At 44.7% G+C, this 23934-nt stretch overlaps 2 protein-coding genes across 4 annotated transcripts in view; both read left to right on the forward strand.

The window, feature by feature from the left end:
* Positions 1-144: 144 nt before the first annotated feature.
* HDAC3 (histone deacetylase 3) lies at positions 145-12221 on the forward strand. Of its 2 annotated transcripts, XM_027081821.1 has the most exons (15): positions 145-279; positions 387-469; positions 1805-1947; positions 4109-4190; positions 4322-4378; positions 4498-4553; positions 4943-5076; positions 5585-5665; positions 6092-6165; positions 6321-6385; positions 7603-7692; positions 7818-7876; positions 8135-8214; positions 8526-8683; positions 11568-12221. In XM_027081821.1, exons 1-15 carry the CDS (start codon positions 225-227, stop codon positions 11635-11637), a joined length of 1287 nt encoding a protein of 428 aa, XP_026937622.1. In that variant the 5' UTR covers positions 145-224; the 3' UTR covers positions 11638-12221. The 2 variants fall into 2 exon arrangements, with proteins under 2 accessions (XP_026937622.1, XP_026937623.1); XM_027081822.1 differs by lacking the exon at positions 7603-7692.
* A 1858-nt stretch (positions 12222-14079) lies between these two features.
* DIAPH1 (diaphanous related formin 1) overlaps positions 14080-23934 on the forward strand; it is a 97758-nt gene continuing 87903 nt past the window's right edge. For both annotated transcript variants that reach the window (XM_027081788.1, XM_027081789.1), the window contains exon 1: positions 14080-14268. In XM_027081788.1, coding sequence (XP_026937589.1) covers positions 14152-14268 — 117 coding nt within the window. In that variant the 5' untranslated portion in view covers positions 14080-14151. The remainder of the gene's footprint in view (positions 14269-23934) is intronic.

The following is a 23934-nucleotide window of genomic DNA, read 5'->3' on the forward strand; positions in this document are numbered from 1 at the left end:
CCTCCGGCCAACGCCAGACGCTCACGCCCCAGAACCTAGAAGGGCGTAGCAAGACGAGGGCGGAACTCCGCAGGGGGCGTGGCCTGGGCGTGGTCTAAGGGAGGCCGGCTTGGGTCTCCCAGTTCCGCAGAGGCAGGCTGCGTGCTTACGCAGCACGCAGGACCGGGGGTGGGGCAGGCGGCCAGGCTGGCGGCGGAGACGCTGGGCCTGGTCCCGCCGGCACCATGGCCAAGACTGTGGCCTATTTCTACGACCCCGACGTGGGCAACTTCCACTACGGTGAGGGAACAAGGTTGTAGGCGAGGGATTTCGGGACGCCGAGGTTTCGAGGTCGGGGCTACAACTCCAGGAATGCGTACTGACGAACTCTCTTCTCTCACCCCCAGGGGCTGGTCACCCTATGAAGCCCCATCGCTTGGCATTGACCCATAGTCTGGTCCTGCACTACGGTCTCTATAAGAAGATGATCGTGAGTCTCGCGGCTTCTGCTGGGGATTGAGGTTGGGGAGGAGCTGCGGCCCTAGGGATGGGTAGGCTGCACTGAATGCACCAAGAGCGACCCACCCCTAGAGTGTGTGTTGGGGGGTAGAAGGAACCAGGAGCACCCCCATATGCAGAGTGTTGGTGGGTGCATCCACTGACTTAATGAGAGATACTTTTTCACCTTAGGTCGGCCACCTTTTGACCTCAAGTGGACCAACTCTTGGCCTAGGGTTAGGGTGGAGTGGGGCTGGTTTGAAGACACAAAATTTTTCCCTCCCCAGCATCTTAGGGCAGTTCTGTGGCCTCAAAGAAGAGAAGGCGGCTGGCTCACTGTATCTGGATGTGAGGTTTACCCTCATTCCCATACCTTCTCTGCCACTTCTCTCCACCTCCAAGCTAGAGCTCCAGGGAGGACTTTGCAGCCCTCTGTGTAAATGTGTATGTGTGTGTAGGACAGAAGGAGATGTCCTGGGTATTCCCTTTTCAACCTAGAATACCCCCCCCCCCCCCCCCCACACATAGTTATACTTAATTACTACCTATCCCTCCATCTCCTGGATATACACATGCTGTCTGTTCCTGGCCTGGAATTTATAGCAGTGATATGTGATTATAACATATTGCTCGGCCCTGATGCATTGCAAGGGGAATTAGTCAACTGTATTGAATGAGTGTCCACTGCTTGTGCTGAGGCACAGACAAGTTAATTGGTCGTAGAAAAGACTGAGGTGATGTTAGTGCATGAATCCCTGACTCTCTTGAAATTGTTTGCCAGGATGTGCCTTTGAGCATTTTCTGGGGAGAGAAAAACTTTTTGCTCTTGTCCAGTTTCTAAAGAAGTGTGTGAACCACTCAAAAGATAATAAATCTCTGGCTTATTAGCACCTGGGCATCTTGGGTTTTAATTAGAAGGTTGTCGTGTGTCCCATATTATTTGATTCCAAAATTAAGAACTCAGAGGAGAGAGTGGACAGAATCAGAGCCCAGGGGAGATGAGTATGAAGAGAATCAGGAATAGGAGATCCAAGGAACAGGGCAGGTGGAAGGGGGTTAAGGTTTGAGAAGGTAGGAAAGGCTGTGCTGGAGGTGGGATGGAAAAGGCAAGCCCAGTGGTCTTTAGGGGGCTTGATCATAATAAACCACCAAGCTAATCAGAGTCTCTCTTCACTGACATTTGTCTCATAGAATAACAAGGATTGGGGGGCGAGGGGACTGCTGTGTGTAGTTTTGGACAGTCCCCAAGTCTGGGCTCAGTGTGGGCAGTCTCAGCCCAGTGAGTGGGACTGACCCTTCCTGGGTTCACCTTGTGTTTCCATCCGAGGTCTTCAAGCCATACCAGGCCTCCCAGCATGACATGTGCCGCTTCCACTCTGAGGACTACATCGACTTCCTGCAGAGAGTCAGCCCCACCAATATGCAAGGCTTCACCAAGAGCCTTAATGCCTTCAACGTGGGCGATGACTGGTGAGGGGAGGACTGGGACCTTTGATGCCAGACACCTTGTTGCCAGGCATTTCAATGAGAGTACTTGAGTGAGGTCTTGTGGCAGCAGTGGGAAGATATGATGGAGGGGGGATACTTGTCAATGAATCATCATTTACTCGTTTATTCAAGAAATATTTATTGGTCATTGGCTCTAGGCCAGGCCCTGCGCTAAATGCTAGGGACGCAATGATCAACAACAACAAAACAATTTTAATATTGCACTTGTGCTAAGGCCTCTGAAGGAGATGTATGTGACAGACTATGAGAGTGTATACATGGGAGAATTCTGTAGCCTGGGCAGGGGCTGGTCAGTGGAGGCTTCCTAGAGGAAATAATAAAGATTGAGCTGAGATCTAAAGAAAGTAGGAGGTAATTAGAGGAAAGGTAGTTGGGAGGATGGAGGGTGAGGGGAAGAATGTCTTGGGCAGTAGGGACAACATGTGCTAAGGGTCTGTGGTAGGACAGAGTGAGACTTATTTGAGGAACAGAAAAAAGGCCACCCACAGAATCTGAGAGTGATCTGAATCAAGGCTAAAGAGATAGGTAGGGCCTTTGAAAAGTAAACAGCCCTATTATGAATTGGGGTTTTCAACCTCTTGAGTAGGGGGAAGTCATCAAAGGGTTTTAAAAAGCAAGAGAGTGTTTAGACACTACCACATTTACGTTGAACTCATATATTATAAGACTCAGAGTTAGGCCCTGTGGGAAGAAGGTGGACAACAAAGATAAGCCATGATCCTTGCTTCCATTCTAGTCTACATCCACAAAAATATAGTGACTACAACAGCTGCCATCTGCACAATTCATTTCTAAACTTTTTGTTAGGGAAAATTTCAAACATTTCTGAAACTACGGTGAACTCGCACATATCTATCACTGAGCTACAACACTTAGAGCAAATGGCTAATCTTACTTCGTCTATATCCTCCCATGTTAGATTATTTTAAAGCAAATTCCAGATGTCACACCCTTTTATCCATAAATGCTTTACTATATGTCTCCAAATGATACTCTTTAAAAAAAAGTGAACAATATCATCACACCTGAAAAATTAACAGTGATTCCTTCATATCATCAAATATGCAATCAGTACTTAAATTTCTCCAGTCGTCTCAAATTTTTTCCTTTTTGCAGTTAAATTACTTTAATTAAGATTTAAACAAGGTCCACATATTATATTTGGTTGCTATGTCTCTTAAGACTTTTAACCTATAATGTTTCCTTCTCTCCTTTGAATTTATTTTTTGAAGAAACTTGGTTGTTGATGCTATAGTTTCCTACAACAGCTACAGTTTATTGAGTACTTATTCTGCTGTGCCAAGGATTGCTGGTATATCCACCTAATTCTCACACCACCCGTGAGATGTACTAGTCCTTTTCCTGATGGTAGGCATAAGTACATAAACTGAAATTTGAGGAGATTTTGGTAACTTAACCTGAGTCACATAACTGGTCAGTGGAGGTGGCAGGATTCAGATCCAGAGCCTAGGTTTTTAAACACTACACTAATACGTTTCCCTGAAAGATCCTACCAATAGAAGCAGCCTGGGCTGGAGGATAGAGGCCAACTCCTCAGGCTGGCCCTGAGCACCTTCCCAACCTTATCCCTACACCCCTGCTGCACAGGGTGTCTTCCTGGAATACCCTTTGTTCCCCATTCAGCCTCACCAAGGCCTTCTCAGCCTTCACACCACCATGAAGCTTCACGCCATGGAGCCTTTCTTGAGCACACCAGTCGCAGTGGTCTGTCCTGCACACGCTGCCCTGCCCATTGGGTTTTTCAGTTACATGCTGTCCTGGGAGGTTTCTTGTTTTTTGTGTTATTGCTGCTGCTATTTCTGAGTTCACTTTATAGATCTGGGAATGCAGAGTCAGCCCTCAGGCCACAGCTGGGGCCGTAAATGCTCTTTGTGCAGCTAGGGAATACTACCACTGGGCTTCCCTACTTCCCATCGCACAAGGCTCAGTACATGGTTTGGTCTAAAATATTTGTCAAATAAATTTGCAGATAACCCAGGTATGTAGGAGGGGCAGGGGGGTTATTGAAGCATGGAGATCAGAGGGCTTTGGGGTAGGGAGAGAGGTGTAGGAAGGGAGTGGACAAAGGTAAAAGGGCTCCAACTTGCTCTTCTTCCTGCAGCCCAGTGTTTCCCGGGCTCTTTGAGTTCTGCTCCCGTTACACAGGTGCATCTCTGCAAGGAGCAACCCAGCTGAACAACAAGGTGACCATAGCCCCGAGTCCTATTTCCCCCTTCCTGTGGGTCCCTGAATCCAAGGCCTTAACCCTGATCCTGAGCTCCCAGCTTTGGCGGTGGGCAGGAGAAGGACTGTGAGTTGGGTGTTTGTCTTTCAGATCTGTGATATTGCCATTAACTGGGCTGGTGGTCTGCACCATGCCAAGAAGTTTGAGGTGAGTGAGGAGGAGATGGGGGAGACAACAGCTACTGTAGGGTAGGAGGTCAGGATGACACTAGTGGGCAGCTGGGTGGAGGAGTCGTTCCTCTCTGTAAGACCACTCTCTTACCATAGGCTTCTGGCTTCTGCTATGTCAATGACATTGTGATTGGCATCCTGGAGCTGCTGAAGTAAGTAGCCTGGGAGGAGATGGGGGGACTTAAGAGGCTCTTGGCTGAGGAGGTCTGAGACTGCCCTGGCCCTGACCCTGACCTCCACCCCACACTAGCTTTTCCCAAGTTCTTGATGCTTTTCTCAGGCTGCCTCTTCCTGTGCTCTGCTGCAGATTCCCCGCTGCCTGCTCACATTTCAGCCTTCTCTGCACATCCCTCTCCTGTCCCTGCCTCCAGGCTGGAGCCCCAGGGTTGCCCTTAGGGAACTGGTGGTATTAGGTTTCAGGTGACTTGGGCCAATGTAGACTCTTCATAATTCCAGACCTTGTGTTTGGGAGGAGCGGGTTGGGGGGTTTTCCTCCTGGGGTTCACCTCTGCCTCAGACCCTGGCTTTGCCCTCACCCCAGGTACCACCCTCGGGTGCTCTACATTGATATTGACATCCACCACGGTGACGGGGTTCAGGAAGCCTTCTACCTCACGGACCGGGTCATGACAGTGTCCTTCCACAAATATGGAAACTACTTCTTCCCTGGCACAGGTATGGGAATAGGAACGTCTGTCCCCTTCATACTCTTCAGCTCTTACCATGACTTTCTCCTCCTCAGCCTCAGGTCTCAGCTCAGATGGCCCCCTCCTTGGAGAAGGCTTTCCTGATCACCCCGTTACTCTGTCACATCACTCTGCTTAGTTTTTTCAGAGCACTCACTGCTGTTTGAATTTATTGTGGTGTTTTGTTTTGTTTACCGCCTCCCACCTTATCATGCCTACCTCCCAAGAACATAAGCTTGGTGGGATTTCAATCATTTCGTTAGTTCTCTTTACTGCTGTATCCCCAGTGCCTCGCTCCCAGCTTGGCTCATGGTAGGCCCTCCAAAAGTATCTGTTGAATGAATGCAAGCTGCAGGGGACTTAGTGGTTCGAGGGAGTGAGTGGTGGGTGCACATAGATGGAGTGAGAGGCCCTCGGAGTACAGTTGGGGTTGAAGCGGCTGGGTTGTAGATACCTCCCAGGTACCGCTGCCACTCCCACCCCCCACTTCCCTACAGGTGACATGTATGAAGTTGGAGCAGAGAGTGGCCGCTACTACTGCCTCAATGTGCCCCTGCGGGATGGCATTGATGACCAGAGTATGTACTGAAGTCTTCTCCCCGCTCACTAGGCTCCTTCTCTCTCTCCTTGAGTTAACCTCTTCTGCCTGATGTTGTCTACTGTTGGGCCAGGTGTCCTTAAGGATGAATGGCCTTCAGAGGGACCATGAATTCCCCGGAAATTGTGTGCAACATATTGTATGTGCATTTTTCTGGGAAAAGGGTCATTAGCTTCCATCAGTCACTCCAGAAGTTCATCAGACCCCACCTAGAAGTTCAGAACCAATGGTTGCCCCTTTGGGTTGCCCCATTCCTGGGGCAACATCTAGAAGCGTATACTTTGGCTTTTGGTAACTTCTGCCACGCGTTCCTGGGCTCCACGCTCTCTGAACCCCCTTTTTCCTTTTGTTCCCTGTCTCCCCATCCCCTTGGGGTGCCAGGTGCCCATCTTTGGCCCTCTCCCAGGTTACAAGCACCTTTTCCAGCCAGTTATCAACCAGGTGGTGGACTTCTACCAACCCACGTGCATTGTGCTCCAGGTAATACTGTCAGTGCCTCCTCAGGCACTGGGCTTGAGGGAAGAGAGCAGGAAAGAGGAGAGTCCCTAGGCTGGTGGGGGAAGGGAAGTGAAGGACATCTGTGACATTCTGAGTAGTTATCTCACTGTAGCCACCTTGGGTTTTGATTTTTGCAGTGTGGAGCTGACTCTCTGGGCTGTGATCGATTGGGCTGCTTCAACCTCAGCATTCGAGGACATGGGTGAGACCTGCCCTCCTTCCACTCCCCCAGGTTTTCACGTGGCCTTGGGCCTCAATACATGGAATGGGAGTAGTTGGGGAATGGACCTCACCTCCTTTTGGGACTCAAAAGTAGCTATATGTTGTACTTTGATCCAGAAATGTCACCTTAAACAGTGTTCCCCAGTTGGTCATTCATTCACAGTAGGTTTTTGTTAAGCACCTATTATGTTCCAGGCATTGTACTAGGAGATGGGGATGCAGTGGGGAAACTCCCATGGAGTTTACAGTTTAGCCTAGGAAACAGACAAAAAATAAGTAAGCAAACAAGACAGGTAGATAGTTATAAATTCTGTGAAAGAAAAAGATAGAAAGCTAAGACACAGGATAACAATGGAGAACCTACTTTAGACAGCACGATTTGGGAAGAATTTCCCAAAATTCTGAGCTGAGACCTGGAGGCTAAAAGGAGCGAGCCATAAAAGGAGCAGAGGGAGGTCTATCCCAAGCAGTGAGAAGGACCCATGCAGAGGCTCTGAGACAGGGCAGAGCTGGTATAGTGGAGGAGATGAAGTAAAACCAACAAGGTAGGGACAGGGAGAGCAGGCTGCAGGTGGTTTGAGGTGAGGTCTGAGAAGTCGGCAGTGGTGGGGTTGTGCAGAGCCTTTAGACCCTGGTAAGGAGTCTGGATTATATTTCAGATGTGATGGGAAACTTTAGACAGGTTTTAAACAGGGAAGTGATATGATCCGGCTTATATTTTAAAGTGACTGCTCTGAGTGCTGAATGGAGAAAGGTTTGGGGTGGCGGGGGGGCGGTACACAGGAGTGGAAGTGGGAAGACCAGTTAGGAAGCTATTGGTATTGTGTAGGCAGGATGCCAAGTTGGAGGAGGTGGTTGATGGAGAGAAGCAGATGATTTGAGTTATATTTTGGTGGCTAAACTGACAGCACTTGCTGGTGCCTTGGTGAGAACAGTTGACTAACAGGTCGGGTGCCAGGGTGGGTGCTGAGCAGGACAGAGGTAGGAGTGCACCCTATTTTAAAGTTTTTATTGAGACACAACATGTGGATAATAAAGTGCGCAAATCTCAGGGATATAACTTAGTGATTTTCACTGCCTAGATCAAGATAGAGAACATTTCTAGTTTCCTTGTGCACCTTTCCAGGCAATATCTAGAAGCGTATACTTTGGCTTTTGGTAACTTCTGCCACCTGTTCCTCTGGTTCCTTTTAACAGGGAGTGCGTTGAATATGTCAAGAGCTTCAATATCCCTCTGCTGGTGCTAGGTGGTGGTGGCTATACTGTCCGGAATGTTGCCCGCTGTTGGTGAGCACGCCCCCATTTTTCCTCCTCCCCCTTGTCCAGTGCGAGCTAGGGGCTCCCTGAGAGATGGCCAGGTGGGCCCTTCAGCCCACTTGTTCAGCCCGCCCCCCTCTGCTGGTTTGTTTCAGGACGTATGAGACATCGCTGCTAGTAGAAGAGGCCATTAGTGAGGAGCTTCCCTACAGTGGTAAGGACCACCCCATGATGCCCCCAGAACAGGAAGGCCATTTTCAGAAGACCCCAAAATGGCCTGGTTTGAAAGCAGGTGGAAAGTTTGACTTTCTCAGAGCTCTGCAGACTAAACCCCTGGACCCAGGTCAGGGAAAAGGTTGGGCAGCTATTACGTAGGGGTTTCGGATGGAAAGGAAAGGGAGTGGCAAGTCTTGGGACCTGCCTGCCTCTATCTGAGCCATAACGTCTCCTCCTAATCTCCTTTTCCCCCAAGAATACTTTGAGTACTTTGCCCCGGACTTCACGCTCCATCCAGACGTCAGCACCCGCATCGAGAATCAGAACTCACGCCAGGTCAGCAGCTCGGAGAAGCTGAGCACCAAGGCGGGGGAGCCCAGGAGAGGTCCAGGATGTGGGAAGTCAGAGAAACCAGGGAAGAAAAGAAGTTCTCAGCCATCACTGTCACTGTTCTCAGCTAGGAGGCAGCCCAGGTTAAGGCAGAAGCAGTCAGGGTTGGGAGGAGGGACAGTTAACAGCTGGGAGACTCAAACTAAGATGTGAGGTGGGATTGAAACTAGGACAGTAGGGGCAAAAGGCAGTTAGAAGCATAGATGCCCTGGGAATCACTGGGAGCTGCTCACTGTCTATTCCTCATCCCCAACCAGTATCTGGACCAGATCCGCCAGACAATCTTTGAAAACCTGAAGATGCTGAACCATGCACCTAGTGTCCAGATTCACGATGTGCCGGCAGACCTCCTAACCTATGACAGGACTGATGAGGCTGACGCAGAGGAGAGGGGTCCCGAGGAGAACTACAGCAGGTCTGGGGCAGGGACTTGAGAGCAAGGGATTCCCACAAGCTTTTTGGGGAGGTTAAGAGGGAAAAAGTACATTAGAGGGCATTAGCCTAATTGTCCTTGGCTTACCTCCTTTGGTATGTGGCAATCCCACACTTTTCTGCCCTGCTTCTAATGACGTAAGTAACATATGTTTGTTGTAAAAATTTTAAACGGCACCAAAATATGTTCAGTTTGCTTTTACACGATCCCAGACCCGTTTCACAAAGTATCCAATGTTAATAGTTTGACTTCTATCTTTTCAGATTTTTTCTGTAGATTACAACAGTACTATTTAACATTCACATATAAACACAAGGGCACACATACACTCATTTTCAGAGTTGTGCAGTCTTTTTTTTTTTTAATACAAATTGGATTACTCTATATATGTTCTACAATTTCCAACTTTTTTTTTTAACATAACAGTGTATCTTTTCATGCCAATATATATAAAAATCTGCTTCATTATTTTATTAGCTGTATAATATTCCATTGTGTGGATGTAGCATAATTTAACCAAGTGCCATTGACAGGCATTTACATTATTTTCCATTTTATCCATATTACAAGGAGTATGGAAGTGAATCCCTGTCCATATACATCTTTGCATGCTTGTCTGAGTGGGTGAGATTCCTGGAATTGTTGTTGCTAGGTCAAAGGCTGTGTGCACTAAAATTTTTTTATTTGTTGCCAAATTGCCTTCCATAAAGTCTGTAACAGTTTATATTCTTGGCAGCATTTTACTCACTCCTTCCAGATTCTAAGCTGGACAGGTCACTGCCCATGTACTGCTCTTGAAAGGCCCTTAGATTTCTTTCCTCTGTTAATTTTCTCAGTTGTATTATGTATGTGTGTGTGTTTTTATGTCTTTACCTTTCTGAGATACATATTAAAATATTTACGGATGCACTGAATAGGGGGAAAAAAAGACTAGAATAGACTTTTTAAAACACCCCAAACCAGGCTTTTCTGAAAAATGAAGGGAAAAAAACAGCAGAACCCAGAAGTGCAGAAACAGATGCACTTAATAGAGAACAGATTTCCTTACGTGACTGGGGGATAACCACAGCTGGACGCTTGTAGGACACCTGGTCCTGCTCCCATGCACTGTTAGATGTTTGATCTGGCTCTGCTGCAGAGTCTGATGGGCTTCTCAGTCCCTTCCAGAATCTTCTCTCTTTCTTAGAGTTCAGGCTTTCAGATCTCTCCTCTGGACCTGGGCTCTACTGCTTAGACCCTTGGGACCACTCCAACCCTTCTCCTCCATGAGTAACCCCTTATTTTCTCTCTTGGTTGAGGAAGTATCTGAACATCTGGCCTCAGGGATCCTTTTTGACCCCTCATCTCCTTCTCAACTTCTCCAGGTCTCTGGGGCTTGACTTTTGGAAATTGATTTTCTTAAAAATCTGTTTTTAAGTTCTTCCTTTTGGCAAAGTTTGTTTTATTTTTATCTGTAGTTCCAGGCTGGTATCTGGGCCTAGTTTCTGCATTATACAGCCTGCTCTCAAGAGCCAGCAGAAAAGCCTCAGGCCTCTTCCTGTCCTAAGCCCTACCATCAGACCACCCACTGAACTCCTTTTCTTTGATGCCTATAGCTCCAGCTTGCATATCATTTGCAGAGTAGTAATAAGTTTTACCACTTTTTGTGGGTTTGCTAAGCAGCAGACTGTTACTGAGTGCTTTATATTAAAACATACATGATACAATGTCATCCTGTCATCAGTCTCTTGCCATCAGACAACCCTAAGAGGCGCTATTCTTAAATTACCAGAAGAGGAATCTAAGGCTCAGAGAGGCTAAATAACTTTCTGAAAGTCCCACAGCTAGCTAAATATCAGGGCTGAGATTCAAACTCGAGTCTCTGACTCCTCACCTTTAACCCTTGTGCACTTAGAGGTAACTGAGACATTGCTTTCCAGGCAGAGGGGCCTTTCCTGACTTTGTTCCCCAGCTACTCTTTGATGACTTTCTTCCTTCTTTCTCAGTTATCAGCCGTGGGCAGGATAATTCAGTTATACATATTCTCCCAGAGAATAGTTTTCCAAAAAGAAAGAGAGCAGTATTGAGTACTTACGGGATCTTGTGTTGCTTTCACATCCCTTTGCTCACTACAGGTTTATAGTATATCACTCCTCTGCTAAAAATGCTCCTTTCCATTGCACTTAGAAGAAAATCCAAATTTCTGACGGTGGCTTTAAGAGGCCCTGCATGCTTTAAAGGCCCTTACCTATGTCCCTGGTCTCATCTCTAATGACCATCGTCTGTGCACACTTCCCCTAGCCATCTTGACCTCCTTTTCTCACTGGAATACATCAGTCTCCGTCCACCTTATAACTTCTGTACTTGGTTTTCTTGCGGCTTGGAATGGTCTTCCTGATGTCTTTGCCTGTCCAGCTTCTTCTCAGACTTCAGGTCTTACCTTGTTAGAACAGCCTCTCCTGATAATCCTATCTGAAATTTTACCTGTTTCCTCCCATCACGCTCAGTCACATCCCTTTATTTCATTTTATTCATAGTGCTTTCCACCATCTGAAATTACCATATTTATGTTTTTACTTTGTTAGTTATTGTCAGTCTCATTTATTCGGTGAGTTTTTTTGAGGATAGGCAGAAATTTTGTCTGATTGATTCTCTACTGCTAAGGCTTATGACAGTGTCTGGCACAGAGCAGTCTGTCAGTAAATGTTTATTGACTATATGAATGCATGAATGAATAGCAGTCAGTCTCTACCAGCAGAAGGAGAGGAGTGGTTCCCTGACAATGGGGGCCTGAGAAATGGCTCCAGAGAGGGTACCTATGTGGGAGAAGATTGGAACTTGGAGAGTGGGAACCTGACCTCTCTTTCTCTCTTTCCTTACTTTGTAGGCCAGAGGCACCCAATGAATTCTATGATGGAGACCATGACAATGACAAGGAAAGCGACGTGGAGATTTAAGAGTGGCTGGGCTTGCTGTGTCCCCAGATATTCCTTTTTACCTCTTGGTTGGGTGGGAGGGAAAAGGTGTGGCTCTTCCACCCCTGGTCAGGTTACTCTCAGGGCTTTTACCAACGCTGGGGGAGGGTTTGGAGACCACATCTTGGTCTGGAACCAACTATCCCCTCTCTTCTCCCTCCCAAGGTCTGAGAATGGTACCTATTAGGGATTGGATGGGGACAAGGATAGCCATCTCTAGGACATCTTGGGCGGTGAGCCCTAGAGGCCAGTCCCAGCCCTTCTGGCTCACTTATTCCTTCCCTACTTCCCTGTAACCCAGAGGCTTTAGGGGTGAGGGGGTAGACAGGAGTAAGGTTGCCTTTGACTTCCTCCTGGGTTCTCCTAATGCAGGCCTTGTTTCCAGTGCAGGTGAAGAGTAAGGGATTTTAGGGGGCTCTGGCTCCCTAACACCTTAACCCAGATGATGGGAAGTGCAGTTTTGAGATCGGGGAGGGTGTGAAAATGTCCTGTTCTAACTTCTGGCTTTATGTCCATTTTACCACCCTTTTTATTCAATAAACCAAGTTGGTATTTTTTGTACCTTTTGCCTTTCTGGGAATATTCTTAATTCTTGCTAGCTGCCTGTGTATGAAGAGAGAGGAAATGGGGTGATGATGTATATAATAAAAATCATAGTTAACATTCATTCAGCACTCACCTTACATTAGGACCTGTATATATGTATTCTACATGGATTGTCTTACTCATATATAGGGAGTTAAGAGAGCGTATTAGTTAAGAGTTAGACAAACCTGAGCAGATTACTAGCTTAAGAGAGGGAGTAGAAGATGACTTCAGGTTTTTGAACCTGGGTGTTGGGATTGGTGATGCTAGTTGGTGAGGATACACTGAGATAAAATGGTGACTGACATAAGCAGTTGCTCCTTATCTTCATTGTCTATGTGAAGAATGATGCTAGATATTGTAGTAGCCACAAACATGGACTCTTCCCCAGTAGGGAGTAAGATAAATGCTATAGTAGATGTAGACAGTGGTACAAGAAAGAAGAGTAATACCTGGATCACTCCTTCCATGCTCTGATCCTGTCGTTTCTCAACACTAGCATAGAAAGTAAGTAGCTTTTGAACTGTTTGGGACAAATTGATTTCGAAGTGTGGGCTGGACAACTCTGTGCAACTGTCCATCAGGCAATTAGAAAGTGGAAGGTAAGAGATGAAGGTCAGATTTAGGAGCCAGCCAGCTTGGCAGAGTCTTTGTAAAATAACAGACCCTAGACTGAGCACTGGGCTCCCTAATGAATGAGTCACTGACTGCCCTCCAGGAACATGCAGTTGAAATCTTTTGCCAGTCGTGGGAAAGATAAGTCCAGACTTTGAGGACTTACTGGGTACCACAGGCTTTTCACACAAGGGACAGATGTAGCTATTCTTGAGAATAGATGAAATCACTGAGGGAGGAATCAAGCTAGTAGAGCAAAGAACATACTTTTGGAGAATGCCTGTTTTTTTCACTCAGGTTTGGTTTATGTCAGTAGGGAATCCTGGTTAAATATAGGGCTTGGCCGTCAGACCAACCTGGTTTTAAGTTTTTTGTCACTTCATTATGTGTCCCTGGGCAAGTCACTTCAATTGTCGATGTCCAAATTTCCTATCTTTAAAATGGTGAGACTAGTGGAATCTATCACATGGCATTGTGAGGATTCAGTGAGAAAATAGGTGTAGAGTGTTTTTGCATGGAGTCTGGCATAGAACAAGTGTATGGTAAATGGTTAGCTATTATTAAGCTTCAGGCACACTGTAGCAATAACTAGTTTTTCCAGATTAGAAACATGGAAAGTAGTAGACCTTGGATTTAGAACTAGGTAATCTAACTCCAGAGCTAGTCGACTTCAGTCTAGCACTGGCCCTGGACCAAGCTCTGTTCTTGGTACATAGCTTTCAATAAATGGTAGCTATCACTTTATTTTTTCATGTGCTCCATGGGTATTGAACACATAAAAACTATATTATCCTGGAAAGCCCGGCACTAAATTTTCTGCAAAGATAACAGTCTCTCTTATGCGATTTTTGGTTCAGATAATAATATCCTGGTCTGGAGTGTGAGAGGGTCCAGGCTTTACAGCCACGTGGGCACTGCGTGGGAGCAGGGAGGCCTGCGCCGCTCCAGCCGCCAGGTGGCGCTGCCTGGGAGAGTTGCACCGCCCACTCACCATCACCCCCCCAACGTGGGTCCGAATGGTTAGGCCCGCCAGGCAGGTAGTGCGCTTCCGCGGCTTTCCTCCACCCCCCCTCCCTTACCCCGTTGGTAGGGGCTGCGTGTCCGGGCGGAAGTGGGGCAGGCGGGCGGGAGCGAGGCGTCGCGGTTGTATATTCATGAGGCGCGCGCAGCCCGGCATGCTAATGAGGCGGGGCGCGGCGGCTGGCTGAAGAGCTGCTGGGCGGCGGCGGCGGCGGGCTTGGAGCTGCCGGGCGGGAGCGGCGTAGACGCGGGGTCACTAGCAGCGCGAACCTGGACATGGAGCCGCCCGGCGGGGGCCCGGGGCCCGGTCGCGGGACCCGGGACAAGAAGAAGGGCCGGAGCCCGGACGAGCTGCCTTCGGCGGGCGGCGACGGCGGCAAATCCAAGAAATTTGTGAGTGTCCCTCCCACCCGGTTCCCTCAGCCTGGCCCCGTAACCGCCCTCCGGACCCCGGAGACCTCCGCAGCCGGCCCCAGGGGTGCACGCCAGTCTCTGGGGAGCCGACCCCGCGCCTCCCTTCCTCATTTTGCTCGGTCCTGGGCTCCAAAGCCCAACCTCCGACTGCTCCGGGACCTCCCGGAGCCCCGGAGTCCCAACTGGCTCTTGCCCCGGCAACCTCGGGGCTTCCTCATCCCCCAGCTCGCACGCTCTGCTCTTAGCCCCCGTAGCCCTGGCCGGTCTCGGCCCCATCTCTTCCCTCTCAGCCCCACTTCCTTTCTTCTTTCTCCGTTACCCGAACACGCCTTTTCTATCTCGATCCTGTGTGCTTTTCGGGGTCCATTTTCTCTTATTACCCTTCCCCCTGTTTTTGGTATCCTCCTGTTTGCTTCTCCAAAGGTCACTTCCTTGCCCAAGATTGATCTCTTTCACCTGCTAACTTTCCTCCCGCCCAGTCTCCTCTCTGGGCCCTCAGCCCAGTGTCACCTGATAATCCTTCCCCCCAGGAATGTTACCTGACTTTGGCCCTGCCTTCCCTCCTCCCTTGGACGTTTGTCCTTGCGGCTGCAGGAATGGGTACCTGCCCAGTTACTCTGGTCATTGGGCATGACGGTAGTTGGCTTCCCAGTATTTCTTTATCCAGAGAACCTGTCCCTTTGCCCTGTTGCTTATCACTTAGCAAGGGGTTCGAACTTCTCTCATGAATATGCCCTTCTTAGGACGGTGATCACCCTCCCCCACGGGGAGGAAGTTAGACTAAAAGGCCAAGAAGTTTGTGAGTACCTAAGGGAATTGCCTTTTGTACGTTTCCCATGATAACTATCTCTTCAGCTCTTCTGCCACATCCTGTGCCCCAAGGCTACTGACAACCCTTTTCCAACCTGTAGAAGAGTCTGACTTTCATCAGGTGCCAATTCCAGTCTGAAAGAATATTGATATTCGTGTAACACTGTGGTATCTCATTACCTTTGCACACACTGCATCTTCTTTTTTACTCCTCTCTCCAGGGAGTTGTTTGCTTTTTACTGTAGAAGCTTTGAAAGATAGGGGGCGCTGTCCAAGAGAGGGAGTTTTGGATCTTAATAACCGTTTGCTAGTCGTAACTGTAATGTAGTCTTCTCTCGCACGTAATTACTCTGCCACCCCAGTATCTTTTTCTGCTAACCAAAAGGTTTCTAACTTTTTCCTCTTTCTTTCTCTTTTCTCTTATCCCCACCCCTTAGCGTTCGGACCCAACTCCACAAGTCTGGGAAGAAAACTGAGAAAGTGATGAAAAAGGATAATGTTGCTTTGGGACCTAGAGGGTTGGAATGTGGAGAGCACTAAACAGAATTAAAATAGTGACTCATCTCTTCCTACCTATTTCTAGCAAGACAGGTGCTTCTGGATGTCCTTTCCTGTGACTGTAGGCTGGCAGTCACTGCCTGTGTTTTTATCTGGTGAACATCTTTTTCCCCCAGAAATGTAGGTTTAATAGTAGTGACAGTTTTCCCCCTATGGTGACCAAAGCAATATTTCCCTGTGTTTCTTTAGGATAAGCATGAACTTCTAGTTAGGGAGCTTTCCTTCTAAGCCTTAAGTTTTAAGGCCCATATTTCTTCTATTTATGTATCATTTTGTTTTGCTTTTGTTTCCATGGTTACCCTTTGACCTTCCTCACCCAAATTCCAGCTGTTTTTGCTGATTTATAGTGACCTCTGTGACTTGTAAATGTTTTTCAGGTTCTAAATGGAATTTTACATGTGCTTTTGTTTTATCTAACACTTACGTGTTTCACAGATTTGTAAATTCTACTAAGTGTGTGGGGCTGAAAGGTGAGATACCTGAGGAAATTCAACTTCTTTTCACCTGTTTTTTGGCATGTCCGTGGAGTCTTGTGTATGCTGAGTGGATTAGGCTCAGAGTCGTTGGTATTTGCTTTAGAGAGGGTACAGCTGAACCAAGTTCTCTTTTTCTTTCTGAGGTGTTGGTCTTAACTCTTAATCTGCTGAATTTTAAAAAAATATGTAGCACACACAGGTAGTGAGGAGAATTGCATTCCTGGCTAGGAATTGGAAAGTTTCCAGGAAAGTAGAGCTGCTTAACCCCTTTATTGCCAACTATACCATACCTCAAGGCTTCAGGATATTCTGTCTTTCTCATTGCTCTTTATATAAGAACTCTGTGGAAATGAGAGCCTAGGAGGAGCATTGCAATCCACTTCTCTTTGTGTCTGTGTATGTATATGGCGGTGGGTAGAGTGGGCGAGATTGCTGGTTTGCTTTTGTTACGCATGGTGTAGTTTTCTTGAACTACAGGCTAAAAGTGAACTCAAAGCTGTTTCGCCTGCTCCCCCTTTTCTACAGTGTGTGTCCTCGGGAGCTACATTAAGAATGCATTTTATAAAACTGCACTGGTTTGGACCTAGTGTGCCTGAAGGTATTTGTTTGCACCTGAGGGGTTACTAATCCCTTTAGCTGCTACATACCTTTCCAAGCTGATGCAGGTTCTAATTACAGATCAACTGATGAGAACACAGAGCTCACAAATTGCCTAAGATCTGCTCTTTACCCTTAAAGGCATCTAGTGTGGAAAGGACACAAGGAGTCTAAGTTTAAACAGTGGTAGGGCTCATCTTTTTAAAACATGTGGTTGTTCGAGATGCTAATGTGTGTGGTGAAGCCAGGCTGTCTGGTGTTCCATTCCCCTTGGTTCTTCTTGAGTCTGTCGTCTCCTGGACCATGAGCTTATCCCCTTGTCCAGCATTATACCAGTTCCTTTTGGAAGCCCTTAAGATGAAGGGAAATAAAAATGCTAAATGAACAGAGTGTTTTCTGCCTTTTCAGCAGTAATGAATGTGGGTGTCAGAGAGACTGATTTCTGAAATATGTGTAAGGGGAGTAAGTATAACCAGGATGTTAGGAAGCTGCAGAGTATTCCTGCATTTTACAGACTCCATGTCTTCTCATACAATCGAGAACTGATCCATTTTAAGAAAGACTATCGCATCTTGATTCAACTAGGAGCCTAACTTCGTAAAACATGAATTTTAGTGTGGGATTAGAAATAATAGAAGATATGTAATTTTTAAAATCTTGTTTAGTTTTGGATACCTATGTAAAATTATTGCTGTGTTGCAGTTTCATGCCCTTCTAAAAGCAAAGTGAGGGACTTCCCTGGTGGCGCAGTGGTTAAGAATCCGCCTCCCAATGCAGGGGACACGGGTTTGAGCCCTGGTCCGGTAAGATCCCACATGCCATGGAGCAACTAAGCCTGTGTGCCACAGCTACTGAGCCTGCACTCTAGAGCCTGTGAGCCACAACTACTGAGCCCGTGTGCCTAGAGCCTGTGAAGCCACCGCAATGAGAAGCCCTTGCACCACAATGAAGAGTAGCCCCCACTTGCTGTAAGTAGAGAAAGCCCGTGCGCAGCAACGAACACCCAACATAGCCAAAAATAAAAAATAAATACATTTATTTTTAAAATAAATAAATAAAAGCAAAGTGAGAGTGAAAGTATATTTAGTTGTAGACCCCTGTTCATCCAAAATGAAGGATGCCAGGCAGAATTTTTTTTTTTAAGATATTGGGGGTAGGAGTTTATTAGTTTATTTATTTTTGCTGTGTTGGGTCTTCGTTTCTGTGCGAGGGCTTTCTCTAGTTGTGGCAAGCGGAGGCCACTTCTAATCGCGGTGCGCGGGCCTCTCACTATCACGGCCTCTCTTGTTGCGGAGCACAGGCTCCAGACGTGCAGGCTCAGTAGTTGTGGCTCATGGGCCCAGTTGCTCCGCAGCATGTGGGATCCTCCCAGACCAGGGCTCGAACCCATGTCCCCTGCATTAGCAGGCAGACTCTCAACCACTGCGCCAGCAGGGAAGCCCCGCCAGGCAGAATTTTAAACAAATATTAGGAAAGGTAGAGATTATGAAAGAAGTGGAGTTGTTCATGCAGATACCTGCTTTAATTTTGATCCAAAAGGTCGCTGAAAACCAAGGAGTATGCATAGAACTTTATACAAGTCATTTGTGTTTTTTGAAGTTGATAAACACAGGGATTACTTAGTTTGGAAAGAGGGAGGGGAGCCTACAGGAATGTTATTGAGAGTTTGAGATGACAGAATGATACCTTAAAAATTTGCCCTCTGCCTGCCTGGTCTTTAAAGAGACAGCACAAGGATCCACTGGATAATGTTACATTTACTTGTCTCAAAGGAAATCCTCCCTCACAGGAGGTGAAACTGAGGGAATGCCTCAAATAAAATCTCTGCCTTGAGAGAGTTGTTAAATGTTCGGATATTTTTATAAAAAGAGTTGAAATTTTTATGACCTGTAAATTGTTTATTTAAAAAGCTAAGAATATAGTAATAAGTGAGAAGTGATTTAACTTTGTTGATGGGCATATGGGTCAGAATAGACTAATTTTATTTCCTGTGTGATAAAATCACCTTTTGTTATCCCCTGGGGTGTTCAGTGTATTTTATAAATGGATTGCCACCTTATTCTTGGAGAGTGTTATATTTTCAGTGAAATGTAACAGAGGCTTAAAAGATAAGGTTATACCACGTATGATTTAGAAAAACAGCTTAAAATCATGTTTATTAACAAGAAATATTAGGTATTATAGAGAAACAGAGTTTGTATATGCAGGTGGTGTTTTCTCTCATTTTATGTCTCAGCTGAAATCATGACTACAAAAAGCATCCCCATATTGAAAGAAATCTTAAGTGTTTTTCTTTATTATGTTGAGCCTTCTATTCTCAATCACTTTTGTCTGAAAGTAGTAGGAAAAAATTCATCTCTTGCTAACCAGCAAAGCAGCATTGGGTGTTTGCCCCTTGTTTGGGTTAGATGAGACAATGCCAACCCTCTCCCTGTGCCTAGCTGTCTTATCATTCCCTCCCTCTTTGTTTTTACTACTGCCCTGCTGCTATAAGGACTCGTTCTAGTTCCTTGGATAGCCAGACCTTTGGGGAATCAGGAGCAGTAAAAGATGCTTATACTAAAATTTCTTAAAACCTTGAAGCTAAAATGGAAAAATAAAGAATATTTTAATCACTATGAACATATCTTACCCTATTTTCTACCTATCTTTTTTTTTTTTTTTTAACAAACACAGTTTTTCTAATCAAAGAACCTTTTTTAAGAAAGTAAGAGAATTACTGTAGGAAAAGGGAAATTGAGACCAGTATTTTAAGGAATTTTACCACTGATTACAGGATAACTCTGGGTGAATCATTGTTCTTTCAACTTTGAGATTCTTACTTCCATTCATTAGTAAAGCTTGCTGTGAATGGTAGTCTTAAAATTTTAGAGTTGGAAGGGACTTTAAATGTCATCAAGCCCAAACACCTGCTCAGTGTAGCATCCCTTCTTACAGTTGTAGGTTGGAAATTGGATAAATAAATGGACGAGGCAAAAGCATAAAATTTTGGATTCTACATTTCCTTTAGTAAATTTCAGGATCTTGGAGGAAAGGGATTATATAAAAGGAAGAGATATGCTAGAAGCTATGAGACTGAAAGGGAAAAGATTGAAGAAATTGACTCTGTTGCTTGGCTCTGTGACAATTAGGGAGTGTCAATTGGTCCTTTAAATATTTGCTTAAATTTCTTCCCTCCAAGAAGGGGGATGAAACAGATAAGGGGACAAAAAAGAGAAAAATCATAAAGAACTTAATTAAGAGAAACACAGCATTCCTATATGGAAGCATGGTTATATGGAAGATGGGAAATTCCATCCTTGATTGTGGTTATAAGTGGTCTTTAGGCAGTAGCTACTTTGTCATTTTGTTAGGTAGCAGATACAGGTAGCGTTTATGGTGTCCTAGATTATTTTTCTGGATTTCTGATTCTGTGACTTATTCCCTGTTTTAGGAATAGTACTGTTTGAAAGCAATAGGATTTGCATTTTCTTTGAAGACTTAGCATGCTTCAAGGATCCAACAGAGGTTGCTTTATAAACCATCTTTGATCCTAAAGGTCACAGAAAACCAAGGTAGTGGGCTTATATCTCAGATATAGCTGCCTTTTTTTTTTTTTAATGTTAAGTAATTAACATTAAAGTAAATCAAGTAAAAAGAAAACCCACGCTTGTTTTTTTTTTTTTTCACCTAGAGTAGCTGATACTTTATTCAGGGGTCTTCACCTGTTTGTTTTGCCACAGATCCTTTGGACATCTTTTTTCTTTAAACATCTTTATTGGTGTATAATTAACATACAATAAACTGCATATATTTAGTGCACAATTGGTGAACCCATTGCCACAGGCAAGATAACGAATATATCCATCACCCTCAACAGTTTTTTCCTGCCCCATTGTATTCTCTCCTTCTCATTCCTCCTTGTGCCCCAATCCCCAGGTAACTAACGACTGATTTGCTTTCTATAACTATAGATTAGTTTGTATTTTCTAGAAGTTTATATAAATAGACTTATACACAATATGAACCCTTTCTTTTGTCTTCTTTCAGCATAATGTATGTTAGCTATATTAATAGATCATTCTTTTTTATTCCTGAGTAATATTACATTGTATGGGCTTACTGTACTGTAATTTGTTGATGGGCATTTGGATTGTTTCCAGTTTTGGTTCTTTTTTGTTTTGCTGTGAACATTCATGTACAAGTTTTTGTCTGGACATATGCCTTCATCTCTCTTTTGTAAATACCTAGGAGTGGAATGACTAGGGTATATGGTAGGGCTATGTTTAACTTCTAAAGAAGTTGCCAAACTGCTTCCAAAGTGGTTTTACCATTTTACATTCTCACAAGCAATACATGGGTTCTGGTTCCTTGTCAGCTCTTGGTATGATCAGTCTTAAATTTTAGCCATTCTAGTGGGTGTGTAGTGAGTGGACAAAGAATGTCGCTGTCGCTTGCCATTTCAGTAAACAAAGGATGTTGTGGCCATAAAGTCATCAGCCACTGTAGGAGTCCCTGTTGGTGCACCCTGAGGGGAATGCAGGAAGGAGAAAAACAGGTTGCCAGCCACCAAGCCATCAGTCACTGTAGCTGTCCAGACTATGCACCCTGAGGGGAATTCAGGATGGAGAAAAACAGGATACTGGCCTTAGGTAGTTAAGATGCATATCAAAGGAATGATTTCAGTAAGCCCAGACTCTTACACCGTCCCATATACAGAAAAGCACTAAAAATCATTAACTTGAGATGTCTGTTTTTTTGTGATTAGCAGTAATCTTTTGATGTTCAACTTCATGGGTTTTTTTTTTTTTTCCAGCAAGAATTCCCGTATATCCCGGCTCCTCTCTTAAATCTTTGGAGTAGTCCCTCAGAACTATCTGAGAGGCTGCCATCCGGTGCTTTAGTCCTCAGTAAGGCCTCTGAATAAAACATAATTTTCAACTTTTAAGTTGTGCATTTTTTTTCCAGTCTACAAACGGTATCTCAGTGTGGCTTTAATTTGCATTTCCTTAATGATGTTGAGCATTTTTTCATGTGTTTATTTGCTGTATATCTTCCTTGAAGTATCTGTTCAAAAATTTTGCCCACTTAAAATTTTTTTATTACTGTCTAAATACAAGTCCTTTGTTGGATATGTTTTACAGATGTTTTCTTCCTCCTGTGACTTGCCTTTTCATTTTCTTAACAGTGTATTTTGAAGAACAAAAATGTTTAATTTTAATGAAGTCCATCCAATTAATTGTTTTTGCTTTTTGTATCATATTTCAAAAATCTTTGCTAAAATCATAGTCACTAAGATTTTTCTCCTAAAAGTTTTATAGATTTAGCTCTTAAATTCTCCTATCACTGTGGAAATGTCAGTTATATTCCACATGTTCTCTTTGGGGTATTAATTTTCACCTGTAGACAAGACAGACCATTTCTGATACTCTTGGAATTGGGGACCTTTGAGATTCTATTTATAGTGAAAGCATTTTCATCTCTTATGTGGTGTTAGAAACCTTTTGTTTTCCTGTGCTCAGTGTGTTACAGGTTGTATAATGCCAATCTTCCTATCTATAGATATTAACGAGTGCTCATCATCTTTATAGATAGGAAGATTACTTCATTGCAGACTGGAAGGACAGGGAGTAATAATAACTGTAACAGTAATAATAGCACTTGTTTGTTGCATACTTGCTATAGCCCTAGAGCTGCACTGAACAGCTCTAGATATAAAATAGGTACTATTGTTATTCCTGCTTTCTAGGTAATTAAACTGAAACTCAGTGAGATCAGCAACATGCTTTAGGTCATAGAACTGGAATTCAAACCTAGGTCTGGCTGATTTAAACACACACACACACACACACACACACACACAGCCATCTTCTTGTTCACTGCATTGTATTGACAGTTTACAAATGTCCAGTTTTTGCACTTGTTGTATCAAAGGGTATTCACTGTTAGGAATTTCATAGAAAATTTTGATGGTATATCTTTAGAGCCCTTTGACTACTGCAGTCTATTAAAACTGGGCTCTTTTTCAGTTCAGTTAGTGGGAAAAGAAGTGTTGGGTCTAGATGAACAAAGTGCAGTGGCTAAATGCCTGACTGCGTTTTGCATTTAATAATTTAGACTTTGAGACCATTGCAGGAATCTTAATTAAACCTTTCTTAGGCATGTAAAAGTAGCTGTTATAGTGCATGCAAAATATACCTTTCCCCTGGCTCATACGTTATTAAGAAGTTGTCTAAATTATTATTATTTTTTAATGTAACCTTATCTCCTTTGTAAATAGAACAGCTCTAACAGCATCACCTGGCAGGAATTTTAGTTGTTTAAATTGCTGCGAGCAGCAAGTAGTGGTGACGTATAGGAAGGAGGAAGCTGTTGCTAGACCAGCTCCATAGTTATCTTTTCTATATTTTAGAATTGGCCCTGAAACAAATAAGGATGCAAATGGTTACTAACTCTAGGGTCTCTCCTGAGTCTGGGGACTGCTGAAGTTTATTCTTTAGACCTGGCAGTTATTTGCCTGTGGTTAATAATTAAGACTTTGCCACAGAGGTCCAGGTACCTGGAACTAGGATTTTGTGTATGATTGGTGGCAAAGAGTAGAGAATAGAGTTTCTCTTGTTTGTGTGAATCTACCCTAGATCCAACAGGCTGAAGATCAAGAGCCATGTTTTTGACCTATCAGGTTCAGTCCATGCTTTTTAAGAGATTGTAATCTCAGCCGTGTCTGTAGAAGAATAGGTAGGAAAAGCTTAAAAGCCATGAGCATAGACTTCAAAAGCTGTAGAAATTCAGAGAATTTAAGGAATTATGTGGAAAGATTACTGAGCTGAGAGTCAGAAGACCTGTTTCAGAATCATAGAATGCTGAAGGTGAAAAGGATGCTATTTAATTCAAATCCTTTATTTTATAGATGAAGGAATGTGGGCCTAGAGAAGTGATCTGTCCAAGTTTACAACTAGACCTAGGACTAGAACCCCCATCTCTCACTCTTACTGAAATATTCTTTCCATATATTGCTACTTAGTTTGACTTTGCTACTAATTAACTGTGTGAACTCTGGGCAAGTCACTCTTCTTTCTTGGTCTTTCCTCATAAAATGAGAGAGTTAGCATGAATGATTTCAAAGGTCTATACTAATGTCCCAAATTCTACATAAATGATCTAGAATACAATTGTGGGCAATGCTAGTTAGCCTCATGGAAGATGAAGCCCTGGAACATGAAGG

Source organism: Aethalodelphis obliquidens, unplaced genomic scaffold (assembly GCF_003676395.1).
Source record: "Aethalodelphis obliquidens isolate GAN/ISIS:26980383/991018 unplaced genomic scaffold, ASM367639v1 scaffold45, whole genome shotgun sequence".
In the NCBI taxonomy this organism is placed as follows: Eukaryota; Metazoa; Chordata; class Mammalia; order Artiodactyla; family Delphinidae; genus Aethalodelphis; species Aethalodelphis obliquidens.